Below are 24430 nucleotides of genomic sequence, written 5' to 3' on the forward strand. Positions count from 1 at the left end.
TATATATGTAGGGTTGTAATATACAGATAGCCCCCGATCAAAAAAGATACTCCATATAGAAAGTTTATACGCACGCACAACTTTAAATACACAACTTCTGACACAACTGTATCGCAAGTTTCAAATTTTGACAATAGTCTACCATGACCCTACTGCTTTCATGATAGTGATACCATATAATATAGCGACATTTGAACACCTTAGAAACTAGTGGAAAGAAACTTGTGCAGATTTTTAAAAGGAAGCCCAAAAAAAAAAATTTGGAAAGAAATATTCAGCTTTACTCCATTTTCTTCTTATCCAAAACTTCTCTTGCCATTCTATTCTGGGGCTTCAAACTCACGTTTCTTTTGCCTGTATTAACCAGTCCTTTCCCTTGGGCGCACGTCGAAATGGGCCAGAAGAAAAGGCAGTAATGTGACATTTTATTGAAAAATTAAGAAAGCCAGGGATCAAGTTAATTGGTGGAATTAGGCCTCACGTCCTTATCCTGCGTAGTTGTAGTATCAATTAATGGGAGATTTTTATGTGTGGCCAATCTTGTGACGAGCCTTGGAGAAGGATTGGTGGATTGATTGGAGAAAGGCTTCAAAAATGTGTGTAAGAAAAACATTACATGCATTATACATACACGATTAGCATGTTTCATCAAGGTTGCCTCAATCTCTATCAAGGGACCGGCAACGCAAACGCAATCCTTGGCTGCAAAAAGGCTAAGATTGTTCGATACGTCTACTGAAAATATTGATTGTGCAATATTATCAGAAGTATGGAATAGCGGAGCCCCTCATTCGAACGTTTATTATGTTTCAGTGATCTAGTGTGCGAGCATGAACACAACCACTATAAACGATGGAATATCAGAGACATCCAAGAGAACAGTCAACCGGTAACAAGGAAAAACACGGCACATTGCCATATTGTCCCAGAACAAGCCTTCATAGTCCGATGTATTTGTCTTAAAGATTGACTATTAGTATGCCTCAAAAGATCCCAGGCTTTGCCTTCGCAACAAGTTTATGGTCTAATACATGCATTTGAAAGGACGATAAATAGAAGTTACAGGCTCCAAGTACAAACAAATGGCTGTCACAGCATTATTGTTGAGGGCTTCTTTCACCTATCCTTCAGTTCCTGCTCAAATTGGAGCAATTTTTCACGGACCGGCTGCAAAAAAAGCTTCAAATCTTGACTGATTTTTAGCTTATCTTGATGAGTAAGATCTTTCTCCTCATTAAGCCTCACTTCAAACTACAAAGTAAAGAATGAGCCGGTTAGCAGTTAGTTCAAACTGGTAAATGAGTTCCCAAATGCAACATCATGGCCTTACAAGAACTTGATCTGAGCGTAAGTGCGCGTCCGTGTTAGATTGACATGCAACAATACATATAACACGCAAATATGTAGGAATGGTTCGTTAATAGTGTTAATGTACCCTTAATGCATTTTCTTTCTCTGTAGTTCAAAACTAGATTGCTTTTCCTTTTGTTCATGCAAGGCAGTATCATCTTTAATAAAAACGTCAGCCAACATCTGGCAACATAACACCAACTCGACCACTCATCATGCTGTCACACAGGCACAATTCCGAGGTTATCCCAGAATTAGCGCTCATTCAGACAAGAATCTAGATACATGCAAAACCAAGTGCACAGTGACACCAGTAGACACCATAAAACTCCATTTTCAAATCTTCAACGACGGAAGTTAGACCCCAGGCCAGCAGAAAACTTGGCATTAAGTTTAAAAGAGCAAAAAATAAAAATTTCCAATTTTGGGTGCGCTTTGCTTAAAGTCGAACTGAACATGAAAGAGGGTGAGGATTCAACTTGGTGAAGGCCAGAATAAAGATCACAAAAGCTGTACAAGGCTCCCACTTATAAAGGAGTCTAAGAGACCAAGTAGGTAGGAACGTTAGCCTAGTTTTTCTAATTTTCTGGAGAAACTAGTATAGGCCAATTTTCTGTCCGTTTGAATCTGCTGTTCCGTATAATCACAACAATGTGACAGTTAATTTACTTTTTGACCTCAAGCTACAGCACATCTGTCAAGGCTTTAGGCTGTTGAGGTGAAGTCACCACAGCCACAACCGACCTCACTTCACCAATACTGAGATTGTGACTTCGTGAGATGTAGTTATACACTTGCTCTGAAGTCAATATAATGAGCAGAAATGTTGGCCTACCAACCTAGGCCAACTAAATATTCCACCACGCAATAATTCTTTTTTTGAAGAGCCAGGCAGCCTACTGATAACAAAGCTGGAAATCTTTTCCATTTCTAAATGTTCATTGCTTTAGGTAGTTCGTCTAACAGACTTGTGTATTGGGGAATAATTTCCTTGCAAGGTCCCACCATGCAGTAGCTTTTTTTAATTTTGAAGAGCCAAACATTTGTCGGTAAATAACAAAGCTGGAAATCTTTTCCATTTCTATATGTTCACTGCTTTTGCTAGTTAGCCTAAGATGGACTTTTGAATTGGCAATATAATGTACCTGCAAGTCATCCAGTTCACCAACCGAGAACTCCGGGATATCGATATAACCCTTTACCTTCTTTTTCTCCTCTCCAGCAAGCCACTCACCTGATTCCGTTATAATATTGTTCAAAATGCTCACATCAAACCAATGCACAAAATATGATTAGAAAAAAGAAAAAAAGAAAAAAAAAAAAAAGGTAGGTAAAACCAGATCCAAAAAATGGAAAACCGGTTACCTTTGACTCTCAGAGTCAACTCATAAGTGTAGCTAACACGTTTCTTATTTCGTACTGTAACCAAGAATGCCTGCACATCACTTGTACATGTTAGTACAGTGTTTCCCCACAACGGACCAGAGTTTCCAAGAACTTAAGATATCATATGCATCAATTAAATTTCACTTAATAAGATCGACAAGGTGAGCATGAAGGTCTTAAGACCCTTCTCTTCTATTCCTGCAGTTTTCTGAAAATCTAGCCAACTTCCAAGGTCAAGCCCTTAAATTTTCTCTTCTAATTCTCCTTTTCACAACAAATATCATTGAGCTACTATAAGCAGTAACAACTTACTCTAACCTTATAGCCACCTATACGTGCTCCATTTATCATCTGAAAGATCTATTGGCTGTTTAACATAATTTGCAACTTCTTTTCTTTCTTTGTGGCCCATCTTCCCACGCCTTTTAGAAACTTAAACCATCAAGCTTTTGGTAACCTAGAGGTCTAAAAACTACTATAAACTACATTACATATCTCATATTCCAATTTCATAGCTATGCAACTTGAGTTTCCCAAAAGATGCTAATGAGAGTTTCTATTAACTTGGCAAACATAGAGGATCTGGTGAGTGACAAAGTTGAAGCTAATATAAGTAAGCAGCACTGGACCAAGACCAAAAGGGTGTTAGCAAAAATTTGTGACCCATGCCTGCCCACTGCCACATCATTTGCTTTGCCAGCCACTACAACGCGCTAGCCCATACACACATGCCCCTGCAACATTATCTGCTGTGCAACGGATTTGTTCTGCCCAAGTCCCTTTGGAACAAGGCCTTGTACTGGGAAGGTCCAATGTTTGTATATGACACTAGACATTCTAATACACACACACACAAGCACCCCTTCTCTCCCTATCGACAAACATCGAGATCTTGTCCAGCAGGCTGAAAGATGTTGGTAGCTTTAAAAGTTCTATTCACTTCCTTTAATAGAGGTTATAATAGTATTCTTCTAGCAATACAAAACCGACTTCCCAAATTGGTGAACAAGCCTACACAAGAGTAAAAGCCTAGTATCCAAGGGTTTTTTGAGTGGTGCTATGTGAGTTTTGTAGCGACTAGCTAGTACTTGTTCTTTATGGTTGCTTGAGTTGGTTTTTTGTTTTCTGTAAGAGGGCAACTGTGTTAGGTTAGTTATGGTGGTTAATCATCTTGTGTACTTTCTCACGTACCTTCTCGCGTTTGAGTGCTTGTTGTCAATATGATACTGGAGTTCCTTCAATACTCTCATATACTTTGGTATTCTCAACAATTTGGAATCACAATTCACAAAAAATTCAATCAAATTTTATACTTCCTAGCAGATGCACTAATCAAGTATCAAAGCTGGCTTCCCATATGTTTCTTCAATATTTCCAGACGTTGAAGTGAACTTTAGTCCACTTCGAAATTTAAAGAGTTTAGAAGAGAAGTTTGGTCGCTGTGGTATAACCATGTTCCAAGAATACAAATTTGGAAGTCAAGTTTCAAAGAGGTGAGAGATAATGATGAACTTGGTAAAGAAGAACATGAAAACTCCAAAGTTCTACAGGGCAATGCCACCTTGTTAGATAAATTTTGGGTACTCAAATAAGTTTTGAGTTATTCAGTCAGTATGTTGCAGGTCATATTAAAGCACATCTTGTTGCAATTTTTAGCTTGGCAATACTGAGGTTTATCAGTAGAGAGAAAGCAGACAAAAGGAAGGGAGCTTAGCGACCTAGGGATTGATAAATGAGTACTTGTTTGTCGGTAGGGAATTAGATTTCAGAATACAAGGAATAGATTCCCCTCAGTTTAGGAAGGAATAGATACTCCTCTGGGAACTAGATTCGCCTTAATTGCTTGTCTCTTGTGTTCCCGACCAAGGTGGTAGCAGTGCGTAGGGCTTAGTTGGGTCATGCTAACGGTGCTCCACGAGAGGTAGTCCATAGGCCAAGGATAGCATAGTAATCAAAAGGTCAAACTTTTTCTTTTTAAGAAGTCTGTTGATCCTAACCTGAATTAGGAGTGTCCAAACGCTTAGTGAATCTACAAAGCCTCTATCTAAAGAAGTTGACTTTATGACAATTAACCCGGGTTTGTTTGATTGAACTTGACTGTCTCACAGGTAAAGGCCCATTGATTCTCCTCTTTTCTTGTTTCTCTTCTACCCAAGTAATTCTGGACACTCGAAAGAACCCCTATGTTCCTAAACCAAATTAAACCCCAACCTACTTTTGTGGTAATTGAATGGTACGAAAGTCTTCGCTAATAACCACAACTGCAGTAGCATTTACACCAAATAAAACTGATATGTGGCAAGAGCATGGTGACTTCCAGAAAAGGCTTCTGAATGCTAGTACCTACATTATTGCAAGCGTAACCTTGACAAAGTACAAATGAGATCTAGTTCAGCTTAATATGAAAAGAATTTACGAGCACAGCACCCACTTCAGGCATTGAATATAACAGATACTACTACTCTTCTGAAATGTCAGCTTTTTTGACCTATTCTCTAGTTTATACTCCAAGTTTTCCATTACCTCTCTAAATCTTAGTGAAATTAACAAATCCTAAAACAACTCACAAGTAACCTACAAACAAGAAGAAAGGTGGATAAATCAAGAAGAAAGAACTCCGTATGATAAAGAAGTCATCAAGGGTAGAATTCTGGAAGCTTTTGTACGTATATAAGTTTTGCCAGCAAGGGATTGTGAAGCGAAGTCTCACATCGCTTGGGTACTAAAGTAATATGAAGAATATAAATGTGAGGGCACCCTTACTTCAATAACTAGCTTTTCAGGTTGAGTTCTACCCAAGTCCGTGTAACATGGTATCAGAGAGCTCAGGTTGTCAGAGGCTTTTCCCCTTTGTTTGTGTCATAGTTGCACGTTGTTTCATTGTGATCTGTGTGTGTTCCGGTTGTTTGTTAACCTCTCCACGTGCAAGTCAGGGGTCGCACATGTAGGGAAGTGTTGGAATGTGAAGTGAAGTCCCACATCGCTTGGGTACCAAAGTAATATGAAGAATATAAGTGTGAGAGCACCCTTACTTCAATAGCTAGCGTTTGGGGTTGAGTTTTACCCAAGACCGTGTAACATGGTATCAGAGCTCAGGTTGCAAGAAATCTTGCGTTCAAGTCTCTCCGTCTGCATTTGTTCCCCGGTTGCATTATACTTCTCCCCTTCGTATTCTGCTTTCTCGTGAGATTTCCCCGCGGTTTTTGCATCATTGTTATCTTCGAAACAGGTATCTACATCAACATTAGCATCGACCGACATTGGAGCAGCAGAATCCACCTTCCCTTTGTTTTTCTCACTAGATGTACCCACATTCTCTTCATCCTCGTCATTAAGAATAATAGGGCAACTAAACCTCCCGATCTTCTCTTTGTCCCCACCTCGCGGCCTCAAACGAACTCTTTCTGCTATACTTTTTGGCCCTTCACTCTCCCTTTTTTTCTCATCTCTGCATGTTTGCCCTGATCTCCTCTTGAATTGAACCCTATCATCTCCCTCTCCATCTACACCCAATTGCCCCAAAAAGACAACCTCGGACAATTTCCATCTACACCTCTTCAATCCAACCTTACCCATTTCCCCTTTCCGCATTCCATTAACACTTCCAATTCCACTCACTTTCTCCTTTCCCTTTTCCTTTCCATTACAAACACCAGGCTCATCATCCTCGTCCGCGTAATCACACACGAACTCAAACCAAGATAATCCTAATCAATCCCCTCCTCACCCGAGTCAGAAACCGAATCCATCACACCTTTTTCAACTACTTCATCAACTCCAACTGTTGCTTTACTATAATCCATACGCACAAATACAACATCATCATCTTCCATTGCAAACAAATCCTTTTTCTCTTCAACTTAGTTTTTCTTTTTCTTTTTCTTCAAATCAACTTCAATCTGTTTATTTCTTTAATCCACTCTTTCACTATATTTACACATTCTCTCTGCATCAACCCTACCTATATTCCCCTCCTTATCACTCCAAGCTCCCTGATTCTTTTCTAACCCTTGTTTATCACCCCTAACCCCTGGGGTTTTCCCATCCTTGTCAAAAACAGGGCCAAAACCCACATGAAAACCCACATTTGCGCCGGCTTGGAATTAGATAGTATTGGCCGTGGACTTGGAATCGGCGCCGTCCTCAGCGGCCCTATCGCCAGAATCTCCGTCTATACTCGCTCAATCACCGACGGAGGACTCTGACGCCTTCTGCTTCTTGCCTACCGCCTTCTTCTTCTCTTCCTCGTTGTACCGTTGGTAAAAGAGACGTACATCACGCCCAATTCTCTGCTCTGATGTGAATCGGTAGTCCATCTCTTCACAAGTAGAGAGAGAAAAAGAGAGAACTTTGTGTTGAACAAGTAGAGAGAAAACACGCTAGCTTTTGGGGTTGAGTTCTATCTAGGACCGTGTAACATGGTATCAGAGTCGGGTATGCCAAGGATGGGTAGGGTGCGTGTCCCTGGCCTACACGCAGCAAGTGCTGCTGAGTGAGCACGCTGGGCATGAGGGAGGGTGTGAAGCGAAGTCCCACATCGCTTAGGTACCAAAGTAATATGAAGAATATAAGCGTGAGAGCACCCTTACATCAATAGCTAGCTTGTTTGAGAAGCGAAAGACGTCGGTGTCCTCTGCCAAGAAGCATAAGGCGTCGGAATCCTCCGCCAACGATCGAGCTAGTATAGACGGAGATTCCAACGATAGAGCCGCTGTGGACGGTGCCGATTGCAGGTCCATAGCCAATACCATCCAATTCCAAACCAACAATGCAAATGTATTATATCATTTTTATGTCCTCGTTTTACGTGAGGGAGGGTGTTAGATAGCTTGATATACATTGTTGGGCCCATCTCCCAAAAGCTTGAGCCCAACAATGTATACCAAGTAAGCTTTTGGGAGATGGGCCCAACAATGCATATCAAGCTATCTAACACGGACGAGGATGATGAGCCCGGTGTTTGTAATGGAAAGGGAAAGTGAAAGCTTTTGGGAGATGGGCCCAACAATGTATATCAAACTATCTAACACAGACGAGGATGATGAGCCTGGTGTTTGTAATGGAAAGGGAAAGAGAAAGCTTTTGAGAGATGGGCCTAATAATGTATATCAAGCTATCTAACACGGACGTGGATGATGAGCCTAGTGTTTGTAATGGAAAGGGAAAGAAAGAGGAGAAAGTGAGTGGAATTGGAAGTGTTGATGAAATGCAGAAAGGGGAAGTGGGTAATACTGCCAATACCGTCCAATTCCAAGCCAACGGCGCGAATGTGGGTTTTCAATAGGGTTTTGGTCTTGTTTTTTACAAGGATCGGGAAAACCCGGGGGTTAAGAGTGATAAACAAGAGTTATAAAAGAAACAGGGGGCTTGGAATGATAAAGAGGAGAATGTAGGTAGAGTTGATGCGGAGAGAATGTGTAAATCTAGTGAGAGAGTGGAGGAAAGAAATAAAGAGATTGAAGTTGATTTGAAGAAAAAGAAAAAAACTGAGAAGTTGAAGAGAAACAAGAATGTGTTTGCAATGGGAGATGATGATGTATTTGTGCGTATGGATTATAGTAGAACAAAAGTTGGAGTTGATGAAGTAGTTGAAAAAGGTGCGGCGGATTCGGTTTCTGACTTGGGGGATTTGGAGGAGGAGGAGAGTGATTAAGATTATCTTGGTTCAAGTTTGAGTAGCAATTACGCGAATGAGGATGATGAGCCTGGTGTTTGCAATGGAAAGGGAAAGGAGAAAGTAAGTGGATTGGAAGTGTTGACGGAATGCGGAATGGGGAAAAGGTTGGATTGAAGAGGTGTAGACGAAAATCACCCGAGGTTGTCTTTTTGGGGCAATCGAGTGTAGATGGAGAGGGAGATGATAGGGTTCGATTCAAGAGAAGATTAGGACGAGCACACAGAGATGGGAAAGAAGAGGAGAGTGAAGAGCCAAAAAGTATAGCAAAACAAGTTCGTTTGAGGCCGCGACGTGGGGACAAAGATAAGATTGGGAGGTTTAGTTGCCCTGTTATTCTTAACGATGAGGATGAAGGGAATGTGGATACATCTGGTGAGAAAAAACAAAGGGAGGGTGGATTATGTTGCTCCAATGTCGATCGACGCTAATGTTGATGCAGATATCTGTTTCAAAGATAGCAATGATGCAAAAACCGCGGGGAAATCTCACGAGGAAGCAGAATACGAAAGGAAGAAGTATAATGCAACCAGGAAACAAATGCAGATGGAGAGACTTGAACCCAAGACCTCTTGTAACATGAGCTCAGATACCATGTTACATGGTCTTAGGTATAACTCAACCTCAAAAGCTAACTATTGAAGTAAGGGTGTCCTCACGCTTATATTCTACATATTACTTTGGTACCCAAGCAATGTTGAACTTTGCTTCACAGGAATAACTCAAGGGAAAACATATTTTAACAGAAAAGGGGAGTTCCAATCGACTAACTCACTTGCAAAGGCGCAGTCTCAAATAAATTTCTAGAAGTTTCTATCCTCAATAGGTGTGCTTCTACGGCATTAACCTCAAGCCATACGGTTTCTGAGTTCAACATTCATTGCCGTAGTAGAAGAGGCAAGTGAAACAAAAAGTACACCATATACGGAAAAGAATTATGGTTAACCATAACACGTGTTCCTATGACAATCCACACAGCAGTACTTACCTCGCCTACACATTTTGAAACTTCTGTTATTTCAGCTCTGCCACCAGAGAATTCCAAGGACCCAACAGAAATTAGCAACTCCTGCAATTCAAATCTGATGTCAGATGAAAGAAACCAAGATCCCTAGAGTCCATGAATACAAAGGCAACGATACTTTAAATCCTGGATCCTCATTAGGAAGCTGGCCTTAGTCCAGCAGCATGTCCTCCACAAATAACATCTGAACCAGTGAGGTGAAGTTGAACATCACATCCTTTAATTGCTCAGAAAACAAGTACTAAACTATAACAAAAGTGGTGTAGCATCCCACAGAAGTGCTCTAGGAGAACTTCATTCACCAGCAATATCCGTAGCTACATTATAAAAACCAAGTAGAAAGCCTCTTCAACATAATTGAGCAAACTAATCAAAGTCTTAGACTAACATAAGAGCACAAACCTTAATCCTATCACTTGCCCACTTGTTAAGGTTCTTCTCCTCCCATGTTCCAGCCTACATAAAAGCAGTTTAATGTAGCCATAAATTAAGCAACTACAGTAGGCATAAAAGACCCACAACAAATCATGCATAAATATACTTTTACAATATACATTCGTTGTTTGTATTGAATTCCAAATAAAATCAAAGAGTATTTATTTACAAGGCTAAGTTGATGAAGGGTCGAATATACAAACTACAGGGTAATTCCAAAAGAGTTACAAACCAGAGTTTAATGTCTATACTCATGAACATATGGACCAAACCTCAATATAAAGAGCCCCTCATCAAGCTAATTTTGTCCCTAAATGAAAGAAAATACTACTATGCCTGGGAAACAGAGGAAGTTAGGGGAAAATATTTGGGTTCATTTTACAGATAACGAAGTACATTGCAAAGTACTAGTACTTGTAGTACGACATGATTTTTGAAATATGCAAGCTTCTTAACTTGTTAGATTTTCCTCCTATTGTTCAAGGGGCTTTTCATAAGCATTTTGATATGGGACAAGGAGGACTAATCATCCTTCCCCAGTTGTAGCACTTCCCTCTATTTATGATATCACGTATATAGAAAAACAAAACAAGACAACAAAAATACTGCAACAAGACAAAAAGGGCATAACTAAATAAACATACATGAGAATCCATCTGTGTAGTTCCTTGAACTACCTATGTAGAAAGCTACAATAATAGCATGCTTTGTATGATATGGACATTGCAAGGTGGTTTGTTTGGGAAAGAAAATGTGAAGAGTTCCACAGCAAGCACATTTGAGGACTATTATTATAAGGGTTGGACCTCAAATCGAGCCTCTTTTTCATCAAATTTGAAATTACATGAAACATTCAGTGAACGATTGGAGATGCCTTAGAAAATCAAGCACCAAATGGACCTCACCAATGATAAACAACTCACATACGTCGATCGGAGACTAGCACAACAAGAAGTTTAAGCCACTTCCAAACAAATGGCAAGTACCCTCCATTCCAATTTGTTTGTTCCTCCGTTCCAATTTGTTTGTCCCTCGTTCAAACAATCTATTCTAACCGAATAGAAAAATGAATAAATCTTTTAATTGATTATCTGACAATGCTATATCAAATACTACAAGCAATTTAGAAATTTAGAAGTGACACGAACTTCTAAAAGACTAACAAACAAATTGGGAGACGGGGATAAACTAATAGAGGAAATATCCAAATAACAAGAGAAAGCTCGGAGAAAGGAGATATAGTAGATGTGAGTAGTGTGAAAGTACCCGATTCCAGACAGAACCGAGGTGGGAAGGTGGATGTTGAGAGTGGTTGGACAAATCGTGGGGGTCGAGTTTCTTCGGAAGCGGGAGTGGTGCCGCATCTTCTCTCACCTCCCTCACCCAATACGTATACGACGATGCCGCCGCCGCCATCGCCGCAGCTCCCACCTCCTTCTCCGACGACGTACTCTCCATTCTCCGGCGCTCTACCCCAACTTGTTCGTCAAAACCCCTAATTTTCAATTTTTCTAGTGGATAAACAACGGAAAACCACCGAATTGATCGAAGTTGAATGTGGAGAGATCTGAAAAACGGAGTGAGAGAGGGATCAGGACAATGCAGAGAGAGAGAGAGAGAGAGGTGGTGAGACTGGACGAAGAGAGAGATTGACGGAGGAAGTCTCTGATCCCTTTTGACCATTATGCACATGTGTATGTACTTTCCAGAAACTTCGATCCGTGTCTCCACCATGCAAACGAAAATTTATTAAAAAAAATAAAATAAAATCCGAGTGCCCGTGATTATACCCCTGAAATCTCAATAAAAAGTACAGTAAGTAGATTAGATCGAATTCATTTGAGTTGATTTTTAGCAGAGTAATTGACAAAATACTTTAGACTTAGATTTAATGAACGATTCAGATCGTTTGTGTGAAATCCATAATAAAATCGAGTGGCTTATTATCGGGTAAGACCTTCAGAGATATAACCATCGGAAAAAAAAAGAAGCTGTTTCAGAAAAACTGCACCCCGAAGTAGGGGTGTGCAAAAAACCTGCAACTCGACCAACCCGACCCGAAGGGTCTCAGCGGGGTCGAACATGTGGTTCTGACAGGTGCGAATTCACTTTCTGTTAAAAATTAATTTTTGGTTCGGGGTTCGGGTTGATGCATTCCTTACCTGTGGGGTCGGACCCGACCTGACGTAAAGAAACGGGCTCGCGAATGGTTTCTTACCCCTGTTCGGTCCGATTTGCGCGCCTAAAATATTATTACCGACATGGTCGGGTCGGGTTCGGGGTCAAACCCGACCCGTGCACACCCCTACCCCCAAGTGCGGTTCGGTGTGTTCCGACCCCATTTCTCGCTCTCTTTTTTTTTTCTTTCTAAAATTGTATACATTAGAGGTAGAGGATTTCAAAGGCTATTCATAACCTGAATTTCAAATGCCCATGACAGAGCTCAAACCCTAGCCTCCCACATGAGAATGACCAAAAGATGCCAACTAACCTAGCTAGTTAGTCTAGTGAGGGTTCAAAAACTGTCCATACTCCAGAACGCCAAATACCTTTGAGTCTCTGACGAGGCTCAAATCTTGGGTTCCCTTGTGAAAGGACTAGGAGATAAGCAGAGCTACAAGCCATTTGGTTATTTTCTTACTTATTTCAGTGAGCTTTTATCAATGATGAACTCTTTTAAATATTTTTTATATTTGACATTATGACCTTTACTCAAATATTGACGATTTTGAGAGTTTTTTCTTGGATATTTACAAAAATAGTAGGGTTAAAGTAATTTTTTTACTTTTTCAACTCCTCTCTTCGAGACTAGTCTACAAAAATTAGGCGCAAAACTATCAAAAACGAAAATTTGAATAATAACAAATCAAGAAAAAGTTTTGGACCCACTCTCCTTGGAAATCTGTTCTAAAGGGCGAGATCTACCCATATGTTTGCATTATCTCTAACATATAATTAAGTTCGCCCAAACAATTGACTTCCACTCAAAATATCTTTCGCAATAAAAGCAAAAATACCTTTCAAAGTTCGTCCTAAGGCACCTTGAATAATCTCTCGAAGCCCTAACAAAAAAAATCTCACACTTATTTTTGAAAACGCACTTCTAGAAATGTTCCCAATAAGTTCGGGGCTCGTTGAGGGGTTTTGGACTTCATATATAGGGGTTTAACCCATAAGATTAGGACTTCATTTCTATCAATTTTTTTTTTTTTGTGTGTGGCCATTTTGGAAATAACAAACCTGCATTGATTTAAAAGCAATTACAAAAGGTACGATAATTAATCTCAGCCAACAAAATAACCTCAGAATCGAAAACAAAGAAGTTTGAACTAGAACAGCCAATATCATTATACTAGCCTAAACTGAAAATGATACACACAAAAAAACTTGTCTAAAATGCCAAAACTGTTCCAAAATTTTAATTATAAGTGTCATTTCCATGACAGAAATTAACATTTCAGATTCAACGTAGCAAATGGGACAAAGAAACCATACTGCTCTGATCTTTCAACCGCAAATTAGTCTACACTCGGAGCAATTACAGTTATCTACTTCAACCAACTTTTGTAATAGATCAAAAGAATACAGAACAAAAAGAGAGAATCTATATCATGCGCAACGCCGGGGGAAGGTGTTGAGTTCAGTATGTTGATTAATTGAGGCGTTAGTCTTGGATACATCAGTTAATCTTGGGCTTTGGACGTCTCGGCTTCAGCACAAGCCAGAGAACGATGAGGACAACCAAAAAAGCAGGAACAGTTGTCATGTCAAACTCGACATCTACTTTCCTCTCTCTCGTGCAATGAGTCGGCCGAAGATGTGTAATAGTTTCATTGACATAATCAGTGAACCTGCAAAATGGAGACAATGAAAAAAACTCCAAAATTAGCCAATTTAAGAACAAAATGGAAACACTACGGCAATCACAATAGTTCAATTACTTCAACAAATGAGGATAAATCCCTAACAGAACCATCAAAAGGGCACATGCTCCGAGTCACACTACTCCCACTAAGTTTCTCCGCACCAATCTGTTCACATCACTTAGGAGAACACAAACCACCAAGTTTGCTTCCATACAGGTTGCATCAATTTTGGTTCAAGAGGATCGCAGACTATTGATAACTACCCCTCGTAAATTCAAAAAATCACCAATCTGCCCATCAAATTCTCTTAGTCATTCTCCTATGCGATCCTATTCCTCCCTTTCAGTTTCTGGGAGGATCACAAGGTTCTATTTACTGCTCTTCTTTTTCTCCAACACCTAAGTCGTCTAAGATTTCAGCTAACTATCATGATTAGAATCTTCTCACCTTTGAACTCCTTCAACTGGTTATTATAATAATGGATACCAAGTTTCTGCCCTTGGATTTTTTTTTTCCAGGCACATCCATCTTTATTCTACTCCTAGCCAACACTATATGTGTCTCATGAAAACTAGCTAGAGACTGCCTGTTTTATCAATTAACCAAATTGACCTGTCCCCTTCTCAAAAAGGGGAAAACAAGGAACGAATCTACACTCATTCAACAACGTTTCATTTTGTTAAAGTTATCTCAACAACACCCCCCACCCCCCCCCCCCCCCCCCCCAAAACATTCTCTTCCGCATGGTTGCAAAACTTCCGGCTTCAGCACTCTTAACGGCATAAAGTCTAACGTTACCGTCTGGGCTACAAGAAACAACCATCTTTCGACACTAAGATGAATCCACGAGCCAAACCATCCCCACTTAACCCACTTCCCTCAGAATTACAAAAGGGGTGCTGAAATTCAAAACACCTCCATAGTTAACCGAAGACTCAATAGATCTTGAATCAAAGGGATATGAAAACTCGCCATACTAGGACTCTCTGTGGGCTGTGCATTACTACTATTTCCAAAGGTGAAGATAAATCCTTTTCCCATCTAATCTGGACAAATTTCAACACAAAAGGGACCACTACGGCTTTGTTTGTCTAAAAGTGAAATAGTTTTAAAAGTTGAGAATAGTTATGTGCCTATGTTTCTTATCGTGGAGTTGTACATCCCACAATGGAAGAAGATAAACATTACTCTTCAAAATTTCTTTAATCTCCATGACCGTGGCTTGTTTTTGATGGGATCGAAAATGAAATTAGTCAATATACACAGAAACGGATTTCTACCAATGAAAGAAACTTTCTGGACACTTCAGATGATTTGTTGCCTATAGTAATCGAGGTAACTAACTATTTTGTTGACAACTTTCTTCTATACTTGTGACGCTTTCATGAAGCTTATTTGTTGAATCTTTATTTCTTTTGCTTTTTCTCCTTGTACCGTAACGAAAGAGAACTTGCCTCCACACTAGTGACGGTTTCAATTCTTGCCAACCTTTCAAACATGAGGACCTTGTTAATTTTAGGATTTGGATTTTGGACTCTATCTCTGCGCGGTCCCCAATAAATTTTCTCTCTCTCCACTCATTACCCAAAATCCAAATCCCAAATCTCTCTCTCCACTCATTACCCAAAATCCAAATCCCAAAATGAACAAGCACTACATCTAAAAATGAAATTAGAGTTTATGAGAATTGACGTGACGACATGTGAGGGACCACGGATATATCCATTGAGCTTGAAGTTAGGAGGAGTAGAACCTATTGAAGAAAGAGACTCTAACTGTTCCCCCTTTCCCTGCCACGCCAGGTAAGCTTTCATCACCCCACAATCTCATCGCCCTCAACCTCTCTCTCTAAAACTCTCTCTACATCTTAAACAATTCAAGCAACTCTTGAAAACTCTAAACGATCATAGGTTTTAGGGTTTTAATTCACCCAAAACACTACCAAAAACAAAACCTCACCACCACGTACCTTTGTTCTTCAGTCCCACACATATTCACAAATCAAACAATTGTATTAGGGCTCGAATCGAAATCAACGCTACCCCAGTCCAGATCACAGCACCTTTACATTCCGTTTAAACAATGAGTACATCGACCTCAGCTTAACCCCTCGCGTCAACGGAGAGCCTAAAAATCGGCACACTTTCGGAGATCATTTCACCACTAAAGTCCGACTTCGACAGGGTCATACAGGCCCTAAGCGCCAGCGACGAAGCCATCAGGAAAGACATCTCCTACCGGAAGACTCAATACGAGGCCACAGAGAAGAAACACGACGAAACGGCACTGGAAAATTTTACTTTCCCTTTCTTTCCCATCCCTCACTAACTCAGCAGCAGCAACATCACTCCTTTTTTCCTCCACCGCGGGCTCCACGCTCACCAACACTACCTTGTCCTCCTCCAACCGCGATATCCGCCGCTTCAACTCCTCCACCCCACGCTTCGCCTTCTCCATCTCTGCCTTATTAAATTCCTCCCACAGCCTCATGTACTTATCCTCCCAATCCCTCTCTACCTTCCTTCCCGCCTTTAAATCCTCCTTAAACTTAGCCATTTGCATATTAATGTACTCCTCCAACGGTTTGGTTACGACCGCAATTGGCTTTTGCTGTGCCGACGCCTTACCTCCCACCTTCGCCTTCTCTCTCTTTGCCTTATTGAAATCCTCCCACAGCCTCGGCCCTCGCGTACTTCTCCTTCCACTTCCTCTCTCTCTCCCTCCCCGCCTTCAAATCCTCCTTAATAATAGTCTGGTATCCAACCGTTCGATGTTCTATTATCTGGTGCATGTCGTTCTCCGCGTGTGTGACTATGTTTTGAAGAACATCGCGCTCTTCTCCATAGCTCTTCAAGCGCGATCTGCTTTTCTAGTGCTGTTTCACCGTGTTTCTTCTCCGATGCCTCGTATTGAGTCTTCCGGTAGGAGATATCTCTCCTGGCGGCTTCGTTGCGAGCGCTTAGGGACTGTATGACCCTTTGACCCCGTCGAAGTCAGACTTTAGTGGTGAACTGAGCTCCAAAAGGATATGCCGTTTTTGGGCTCTTTGTTGACGCGGGGGGTCGAACTGAGGACGATGTACTTGTTTAAACGGAATGTGAAGGTGCTGTGATCTGGACTGGGGTAGCGTTGATTTTGATTAGAAACCCTAGTACAATTGTTTGATTTGTGAGTATGTGTGGGACTGAAGAACAGAGATACGCGGTGGTGAGGTTTTGTTTTTGGTAGTGTTTTGGGTGAATCAAAACCCTAAAACCTATGATCGTTTAGAGGTTTCAAAAGTTGCGTGAATTGTTCAAGAAGCACAGAGAGGGGGGGGGGGGGGGGGTGAGATTGTGGGGTGATGAAAGCTTACCTAGTGTGGCAAGAAAAGAGGGAGCAATTAGTCTCTCCCTCTAATAGGTTCTACTCCTCCTACCTTCAAGCTCAATGGATATCCCAATGGTCCCTCACATGTCATCACATCAATTCTCATAGTGAACTCTAATTTCATTTTTATCTCAAAAGATGTAGTGATCCCTTTTGTGTTGAAATTTTCCCAAATTAGATGGAAAAGGATTTATCTTCGCCTTTGGAAATAGTAGAGTAATGCATAGGCCACAGAGAGTCCTAGTATGGCGAGTTTTCATATTCAGCTTCAATAGATCTTGACCCATCACTTTTCATCGATAAGCTCAGCTGAGAAGGCATGTCGCAAAATACAAGTCCCGAAAATATAACAGATGAAAAACCAAGTTGCAAGTTCTTCATAGGCTTGATACCTATCATCTATTTTCGTCAAATTCAAATAGTTAATTTTGTAATCTAAAAAGCAAGAAGTTAATTGTACACCAATAGCTTCCAACACACTTTGAACTAACTGCCAAACCACACAAATTAAGCCAAGGAAGCGCATACACGCAAAGTGAAGACCAGATACAATGGTCCTCTGGTTATACACGCCAACTCAAATCCTGAAGAGAAGAAGGGAATGGAATTTATGAAGTGAAAGAGCATGGTGAAATATAAACATAGAAGAGTATGACATGTAAATGTATGGTAAAAAACAGAAATGGCAGAAGCTACAAGCTAGTGCTTGGAAAAGCAAACATTCTTTTTTCAAACAATAATGAAGAAAATACCTCCACCCTTTCTCTTTTCTTCCGTCTATTTGAGGAAACACATATCAATTTTCAGCCAACCAAAAAATAGGAAAAATATGAGGGAACAGTCATACCCAACAGTCATAACCATCTCAAGCCTACCAGAACCCTAATTTTGTGAGAAATTGCAGCCAAATTTTGGCCTTCGAGTTAAAATATAGAAGATTTAGGCTTCTATAGCTCACAGCCTCACACACATATTGTGCCACCAACCCCAAAAGAATGGAGTCTTCCAACCTGCCTATTCTATTATCCTACACTCCATCACGTGTGCTCAGCAGCCTTTCAAATTACTATGGTAGTAGGACACACACACCTAATTGCTTGCCCGTACTTTTAGGCCCTCTATGTTAGAATAACAGTGAAGGCATATACAACTTCATTGGGTAAGTAACCATATAGGATTAATAGCAACGGGATTAGTAATACCACAACTCCCGTGGTGACAGATATCTTACTATATATCCGGGCCAAAGAAGCATATTGTTGGACGGGATTCAAGAACAAGAGGATGGGCAAGTATCCGGCATCATTTTCCGGAGGATATTAAATCCTAGCCGCAAAAGCTCCAACCAAACCAAACATTTGACTAGTGGCCCCCTTGGATTTATATAGTCCATCTGATGCTTTAAGCCGGACAACCAAATGGGGCCTCGGGGACTACTGAAGGCTCCATGCTATTCATTTTGGCAAGAAACACTAATTAGCTTGTAGGAGAACCTAAATATGGAGAAACCTCCCTCTCCATGGGCTCGCCCAAGGCTACGTAGGATGAAGTGTAATGGAAAGACTTCATCTCTAGCCTAACCTTAGCCTATCCTGAGAAACTTTGAGGTCTCCAATGGGATGATCAGAAAACTCCCACATCACGTCTCTCTCAGAATTGTGAGGGAACAAAGCACGGACGCTAAGTGCTATTTTTCTTTGTACTACTGACTAACAAAGTTCAGAACTTCAGATGGTCTGAAGATGATCCCATTGGGTATGACTGCACATAAGTACCATAAAGGCTGGCATTTGAATGGTAATGATATGATGATGTGCTTGGCACGTGGAGTCGATTCACGTATTAGATAAAGTCACCGAGTAAAATACAAGTAGCACACAACATCACCAAATGTTGTACCACTCTGTGCTTCTAGTCTAGAAGGTGATAAATTTCAAACTGATCTCTTCACTAATTTGCCCAATCAATGGCAATAATTCAAAAACAAGCTCTAGAAATCATGCACAAGTCTGTAGTGGCTAACCTTTTCGTTGCATCCTCTAGGGAATACAGCAGTCTCAGGGCATCCACATAGTGCAGTTCTCCAGAGATAGTTGAAATCTGGAAATATACCAAAAACCACAGTTATCACTTAGCATAGATTAAATAGATCTGCAATCGGTGGGAAGTAACACAAGGAGGAAATGGAACATCTTATTGACTTGGAAAGAAAATGGAAAGGGCGGATGAAAATGCACTCACTCTTCTCCATTGGCCAACTACGTAGTTATACTTGTTCATGAGCTCAAGCTCCCGGGAGTGGAAGAGTTTGAAAGTTTGCTCAGCTGGTTTCCGTTAAGCATACATTATTATGATTAAACACACACAGCAGTAATATACGCCTTTTTTCAGTTACAGATTAGTAAACATTAATTGGACCAAGAAGCATTCCTCAACATCACAAATTCTACAGTGTCTCATCTTGCCATCTTGGAAATGGGCAAGTGAATTAATCAGACATATTCTCTGAATTAATCAAACAAATTCTCATATCAGCTTGACAATAAAACTAGATCAAACAGATTCTCACTGTTAGCTCCTGTTGGAAGTTCCAACTTTTTCATGGGACATGCAATAAATGTACGTCTCCGTAGAAAGAAAGTTGGATTTGCCATATTGCCCCGTAATTCTCACTTTCAAGAATATTTTAATCATTTATGAGAGGTTTTTTTTTTGGTAAACTCTCATGTGCTAGTCCTTGAGAGTATAAACTTTTATTGCTTGACTTTTAAAACAACAACAACAACAACACCCATGTAACTCCCAATCGATGGGAGTATGGGCAGAGGACTGGATTTGGCAATATATGCACAAAGCTAATGCTGCGGAAGCTGAAATCTTTTAGTTCTTGGTGGGACCCTTGGTTAATCATGACAAGGAGAACATTACCAATGAGTCTTTGACCATTGAAGCAATTATGGAGTGCTCCATTATTGCCCTTCCAGATTGTTCTAGTAAAAGTCATGAAGCAGCATACCATAAAGAAAGGATACAAGTATGTTCCATGACCAGAAGATGAATGGCTGAATTCATGAGTAGTATCGACTCCTCAAGAGCTGTAAGGATATAACTCCGAGCAATTGTATCTGACTGAAACTGGGATATATGCCACCCTTGAGAAGTGACAGACAATGGGTTGCAGCCCACCGACCATATCCAGTCCTGTTAGAAATGAAAATAGTTGTTAGAAACAGAAGATGGCTGCTTGATGCATGATGAATTAACGAGACAGTGAAAAAAAGGAAAGAAGAAAAAACATATCCACCTGTAACACGCAGGCACTCTCTCTCTCTCTCTCTCCCCCTCCCTCTCACACATTACTTAAGAAAAATGCTTAGTTATTGGAAAACTATTGACTGTCATTCGTGTGTGTATATATATACACACATACACACTCCGGTTCCTATGCATGATCCTGGATTTTAAGTTTGTGCGTGCTGCTGGTGTCAGCCGTTGGATCTCACGGCTGGGATTTTAAAAGGGAACTCACGGGTTAAATGAGGGAATGGGTCAGGTAAAACCGTCTCACGGGTCACAAACAGGTCCAGCCTTTCCCCTTTCAGTTCACGCGATTTCAAAGGAGAGAGAGAGAGAGAGAGAGAGAGAGAGAGAGAGAGAGAGAGAGATATTTAATCCTGCATAGGAACCGGAGTGTGTGTGTGTGTGTATATTCATAGTGTTGATTTAATACTTATTCTTAAAAATAGTAGTGTTGATATTATATATGCTTCAAAACAAATATATGTGTTTTGTTATTTTGCCCCCATTGAGCCCGAAGTGCAGATGAAATGTCGAATGCCATAAAAGATTTAATTGAAGTCCTACCTAACACCAATTGGTTTTAGGAGATGATGGAAAAACGGTATGAGAGCCAGGAATTCATGGGTTCGAGTCGCGGGAGCGTCATCGTGAAGGAGGGATTGTTGGGCCCGGAGTGCCCCTATGGAATTGGTTACACAATGCCGCTCCCTGCGACCGCTCTAAAAATAGACTTGCGGATGCAATGTCAAATGCCATAAAGACTTAATTGAAGCCCACCCTAACACCAATTGGTTTTAGGAGAGATGGTGGAAAAGTGGTCTGACAAGTGGTATCAGAGCCCAGGAAGTCATGGGTTCGAGTTGCAGGAGTGTCATCGTGAGCGAGGGATTGTTGGGTCCGGAGTGTCCCCATCGATTTGGTTACACAATGTCACTCCCTGCGACTGATCTAAAAACAGACTTGTGGGTGCAATGTCAAATGTCATAAAAGACTTAATTGAAACCCTCTCTAACACCAATTATGGTCTGACAGCCCCAACATGTATGTTACCGTATTCACATCTATGTCCATATTTGTGCTTCTTAAGCTTACCCCATCAACCAAAATTCCTACAGTCGTCATTGTACACACAAGGCATGAAATTCCCAACCTATGCAAATGCACTTTCAAGCTTGAGACTTCATTTGTCATATGTAAGAAGATGAAAGACCCTTGACACTTTACCTAATTTGATATGAAATCATGGAGTCTTGTTTTTACTTTTTAGTTATTTAGCTAGAATCAGTCTATTATATTTTTGGGAAAAAAATTAAAGATTAGAAGGACAAGGGTAGTTGTCTCTAAGTTTGGAACAAGCCATAAATTTATGCTACCGGTCATTATTCTAAAATAGACCAAAACAACCAATTGAAATGCCACTGACCTCCTTTGTTAGCTTTCCCCATTAACAGACTGCTGAATTTACCGTAACAGCCTTAAATTACCACACCAAACTAATGTCTCAATCAATCCAAACACAAACCAACAAAAGTTAAATTCTCTACATTCTTTTAAATCGATAGGAAATCGTATTGAGAATTTTCTACCAACTTTGAAGCTTCCTTTGCATTGGATTGCATTGCATCGTTGCCTAAACCTAAGGAACCCTAGGACAAGCGAGTGGGTTTTTACGCTTTTTCTACGGCCCCCTTCCTTTCAGCATTCTGTGGAACTAGAATTTACCATTTCAACTTGAAGCAACTAAAAGTAGTATTGTCTTTCATGTTAAAAAAAACTCCCACAAGCTCCAACCTCTTCCTACACCAAAAGAACTTTCTTAGGACACCCAAAACCCAAAATGGGGCACTCTTTAGAAGTCCCAGCGACTGTGAACTACGTGCAAATCCTATAAAACATCTGACCAAAGTGACGTGGAGGTTTGAAACCTAAAACTACATGCAACAAGCGGAGAACCCAAACTAAAACTTGTCCTACATTATTCTAACTGGACTTTTGCAGAAGAGATACTAAGATCAGAAAAGTTCTGCACTCTTGCCTCTAGAATCTAGATGAAGTAGATGTTGAAGGAAACATTATAGAAAACCAAGAAATAATGAAATAAGAAGACAAACGATAAATCGGTTCAAAAATTCTCTTCAGTAACTCAACAAAACTCGAAAAGGACAATGCAGATGCCTCTGACATGTAAAGCTGTCAAGCATTACGTACATTTTCATCAGATGATTAGCTTCACAAAAATGACCTTATAGGCCCCATCATCACAGGATAAAAGGGGCAGAAGAATTAGAGGAAAGAAAAGGAAAAATGATTGCTTTGACTTTGAACATACGGTGTACCTCAATTGCAGTTTCATGGGCATGGCTGTAGGCAAGATGAAGAGGAACCAAACCAGCAAGATGTTCAGCAACAGCAGCCAATGCAGGTTTAATGGGCCTCCTGAATACGTATGCGAAGAAACACATGAATTTATCTAATTGTCTGCAGTATTAAAGTGATCTAAACAACGAAAAAATCATAGTCTATGGCCTGTTCTTTACCATAACTCTACACTCCTGATTGCATTTTAAACCTGAATCATTTTAGTGCTAAATGCAAGGCCAAATATCTCTAAATGACAAAAGGTGCCATATCCTAGTTTGGAAAGCAACGGAAAAATTCCATCTAAAAACAGACATATTAATTGAGCATTTCGACAATAGAATACTAAAGTCAACCGTACGTAAATACTGCCCAACATATTACAAACCAAATACTCCCTCCGTTCCAAAATGAGTGACTTGGAACTCCGTGTCATTTTAAAATGCTTTATATCTTTCAATTTATGAAGTTTTATATGATTTTGAAAACTTTGTTTAATAGAACTAATTAAAATCTACCAAACAAGATCCATATTGCATATTTTTTAACATTCATACTGAAAGATATAAGCAATTGAAAATGACACGCTTTTCCAAAAAGGTCACTCATTTTGGAACGGAGGAAGTATCCATCTTCTTGTACATTTAAGGAAACTACAAACAAAAACACAAACTTGAACTGTAGTGTTCATCCCAGGTCAGAAAATTTATCACTCTGTGGCAACATGCAAGTGAGATGCAAAAAATGAAACCACTTAGTTAGAAGTCTCATGCAAGATCCTTGTACTTCCATGTATTCCTTCATTCATTAACCCTTTCAAACCCCTAAGATTCAGAAGTTCTCTTTAAATTTCAATTGACATACACATTAAAATGTTTTGAAATAAATTGCTTGATAATCATGTCAGAAAATTGTCATTAAGTAAATGAAGTTTCAACCTCAAGTTCCACAAGAGCGAACGACCATTACATTGCAGATGGCTTTCCCAGGCTGGTGGTTCTGACTGTACAACGATAACCATGTCTGAAAGCGCCTTAGCCTGATAGTGCTTATCAACAAATAGTGGATCATTATTGATAAACCAAAACAGAGGTACTTCCAGTGCCGACCTGCTATGGGCATGGGTCCCTACATCATTGAACAAACAATCAAGACGGTTCAACAATTCACATTTATTCATCTGCATGGCACTAGTTTATAGAGTAGTAGAAGACCCAAGGAAAACGATTCATGAAACAGCGACCAGCTAAGAAGCACGGATATAGAAACCGGAGGCAAACACGAACTCGTTATTTTCCAAAAATTAGGACAAAACAACGTGTTGGGGTCACCTAGAATTTTATTCATACATATTAGTATATTAATACAAATTCGTCAAAAACTAAGAGGCACTGATGACAATCGGATACCTTATTTCTCTAAAACGTAGGATAGAGACATGTCGGGGACTCAATCGTATATTCATAATAGTTACTCTGTGTGTGTGTGTGTGTGTGTGCACATATTTCTATTATATATCACAATAAGCTTACATCCCAAATACGACTAACGAAGAATCTAGAGTGACACAAGACTCCAAAAAACTTTCCAAATTAGGGCATGGAAACGGCAAGGAATCCTCAAAAGAAATTCCACAACAAAATTCTCTACAAGTTTCTATTGAATTTA

General features: G+C 40.2%; 2 protein-coding genes across 3 annotated transcripts in view; both read right to left on the bottom strand.

Annotated features, from left to right (window-relative positions):
- Positions 1-890: 890 nt before the first annotated feature.
- LOC131325123 (uncharacterized) lies at positions 891-11585 on the bottom strand. The gene is made up of 6 exons (XM_058357198.1): positions 11136-11585; positions 9837-9890; positions 9399-9479; positions 2716-2785; positions 2496-2584; positions 891-1251 (listed from the first exon to the last, which is right to left on the bottom strand). The coding sequence occupies exons 1-6, from the start codon at positions 11559-11561 to the stop codon at positions 1117-1119; spliced, it is 855 nt and encodes a 284-aa protein (XP_058213181.1). The 5' UTR covers positions 11562-11585; the 3' UTR covers positions 891-1116.
- A 1690-nt stretch (positions 11586-13275) lies between these two features.
- LOC131325133 (uncharacterized) overlaps positions 13276-24430 on the bottom strand; it is a 29566-nt gene continuing 18411 nt past the window's right edge. For both annotated transcript variants that reach the window (XM_058357209.1, XM_058357219.1), the window contains 6 exons: positions 23701-23890; positions 22741-22840; positions 20137-20305; positions 19346-19428; positions 19128-19204; positions 13276-13720 (listed from right to left, as the gene is read on the bottom strand). In XM_058357209.1, the coding sequence (XP_058213192.1) occupies positions 13549-13720; positions 19128-19204; positions 19346-19428; positions 20137-20305; positions 22741-22840; positions 23701-23890 (791 nt within the window). In that variant the 3' untranslated portion in view covers positions 13276-13548. The remainder of the gene's footprint in view (positions 13721-19127; positions 19205-19345; positions 19429-20136; positions 20306-22740; positions 22841-23700; positions 23891-24430) is intronic.

The sequence above is a fragment of the Rhododendron vialii genome, chromosome 1a (genome assembly GCF_030253575.1).
Source record: "Rhododendron vialii isolate Sample 1 chromosome 1a, ASM3025357v1".
NCBI lineage: Eukaryota > Viridiplantae > Streptophyta > Magnoliopsida > Ericales > Ericaceae > Rhododendron > Rhododendron vialii.

What these genes read in the sequence shown, in the direction of transcription:
- LOC131325123 (XM_058357198.1), bottom strand. Translation starts at nt 11,561, where the DNA reads ATGTGCATAATGGTCAAAAGGGATCAGAGACTTCCTCCGTCAATCTCT. An exon ending in GGGCAAGTGATAGGATTAAG is followed by an intron (nt 9,480 to 9,836) that starts GTTTGTGCTCTT and finishes TTTGAATTGCAG; the next exon opens with GAGTTGCTAATTTCTGTTGG. An exon ending in GTTGACTCTGAGAGTCAAAG is followed by an intron (nt 2,585 to 2,715) that starts GTAACCGGTTTT and finishes TAACGGAATCAG; the next exon opens with GTGAGTGGCTTGCTGGAGAG.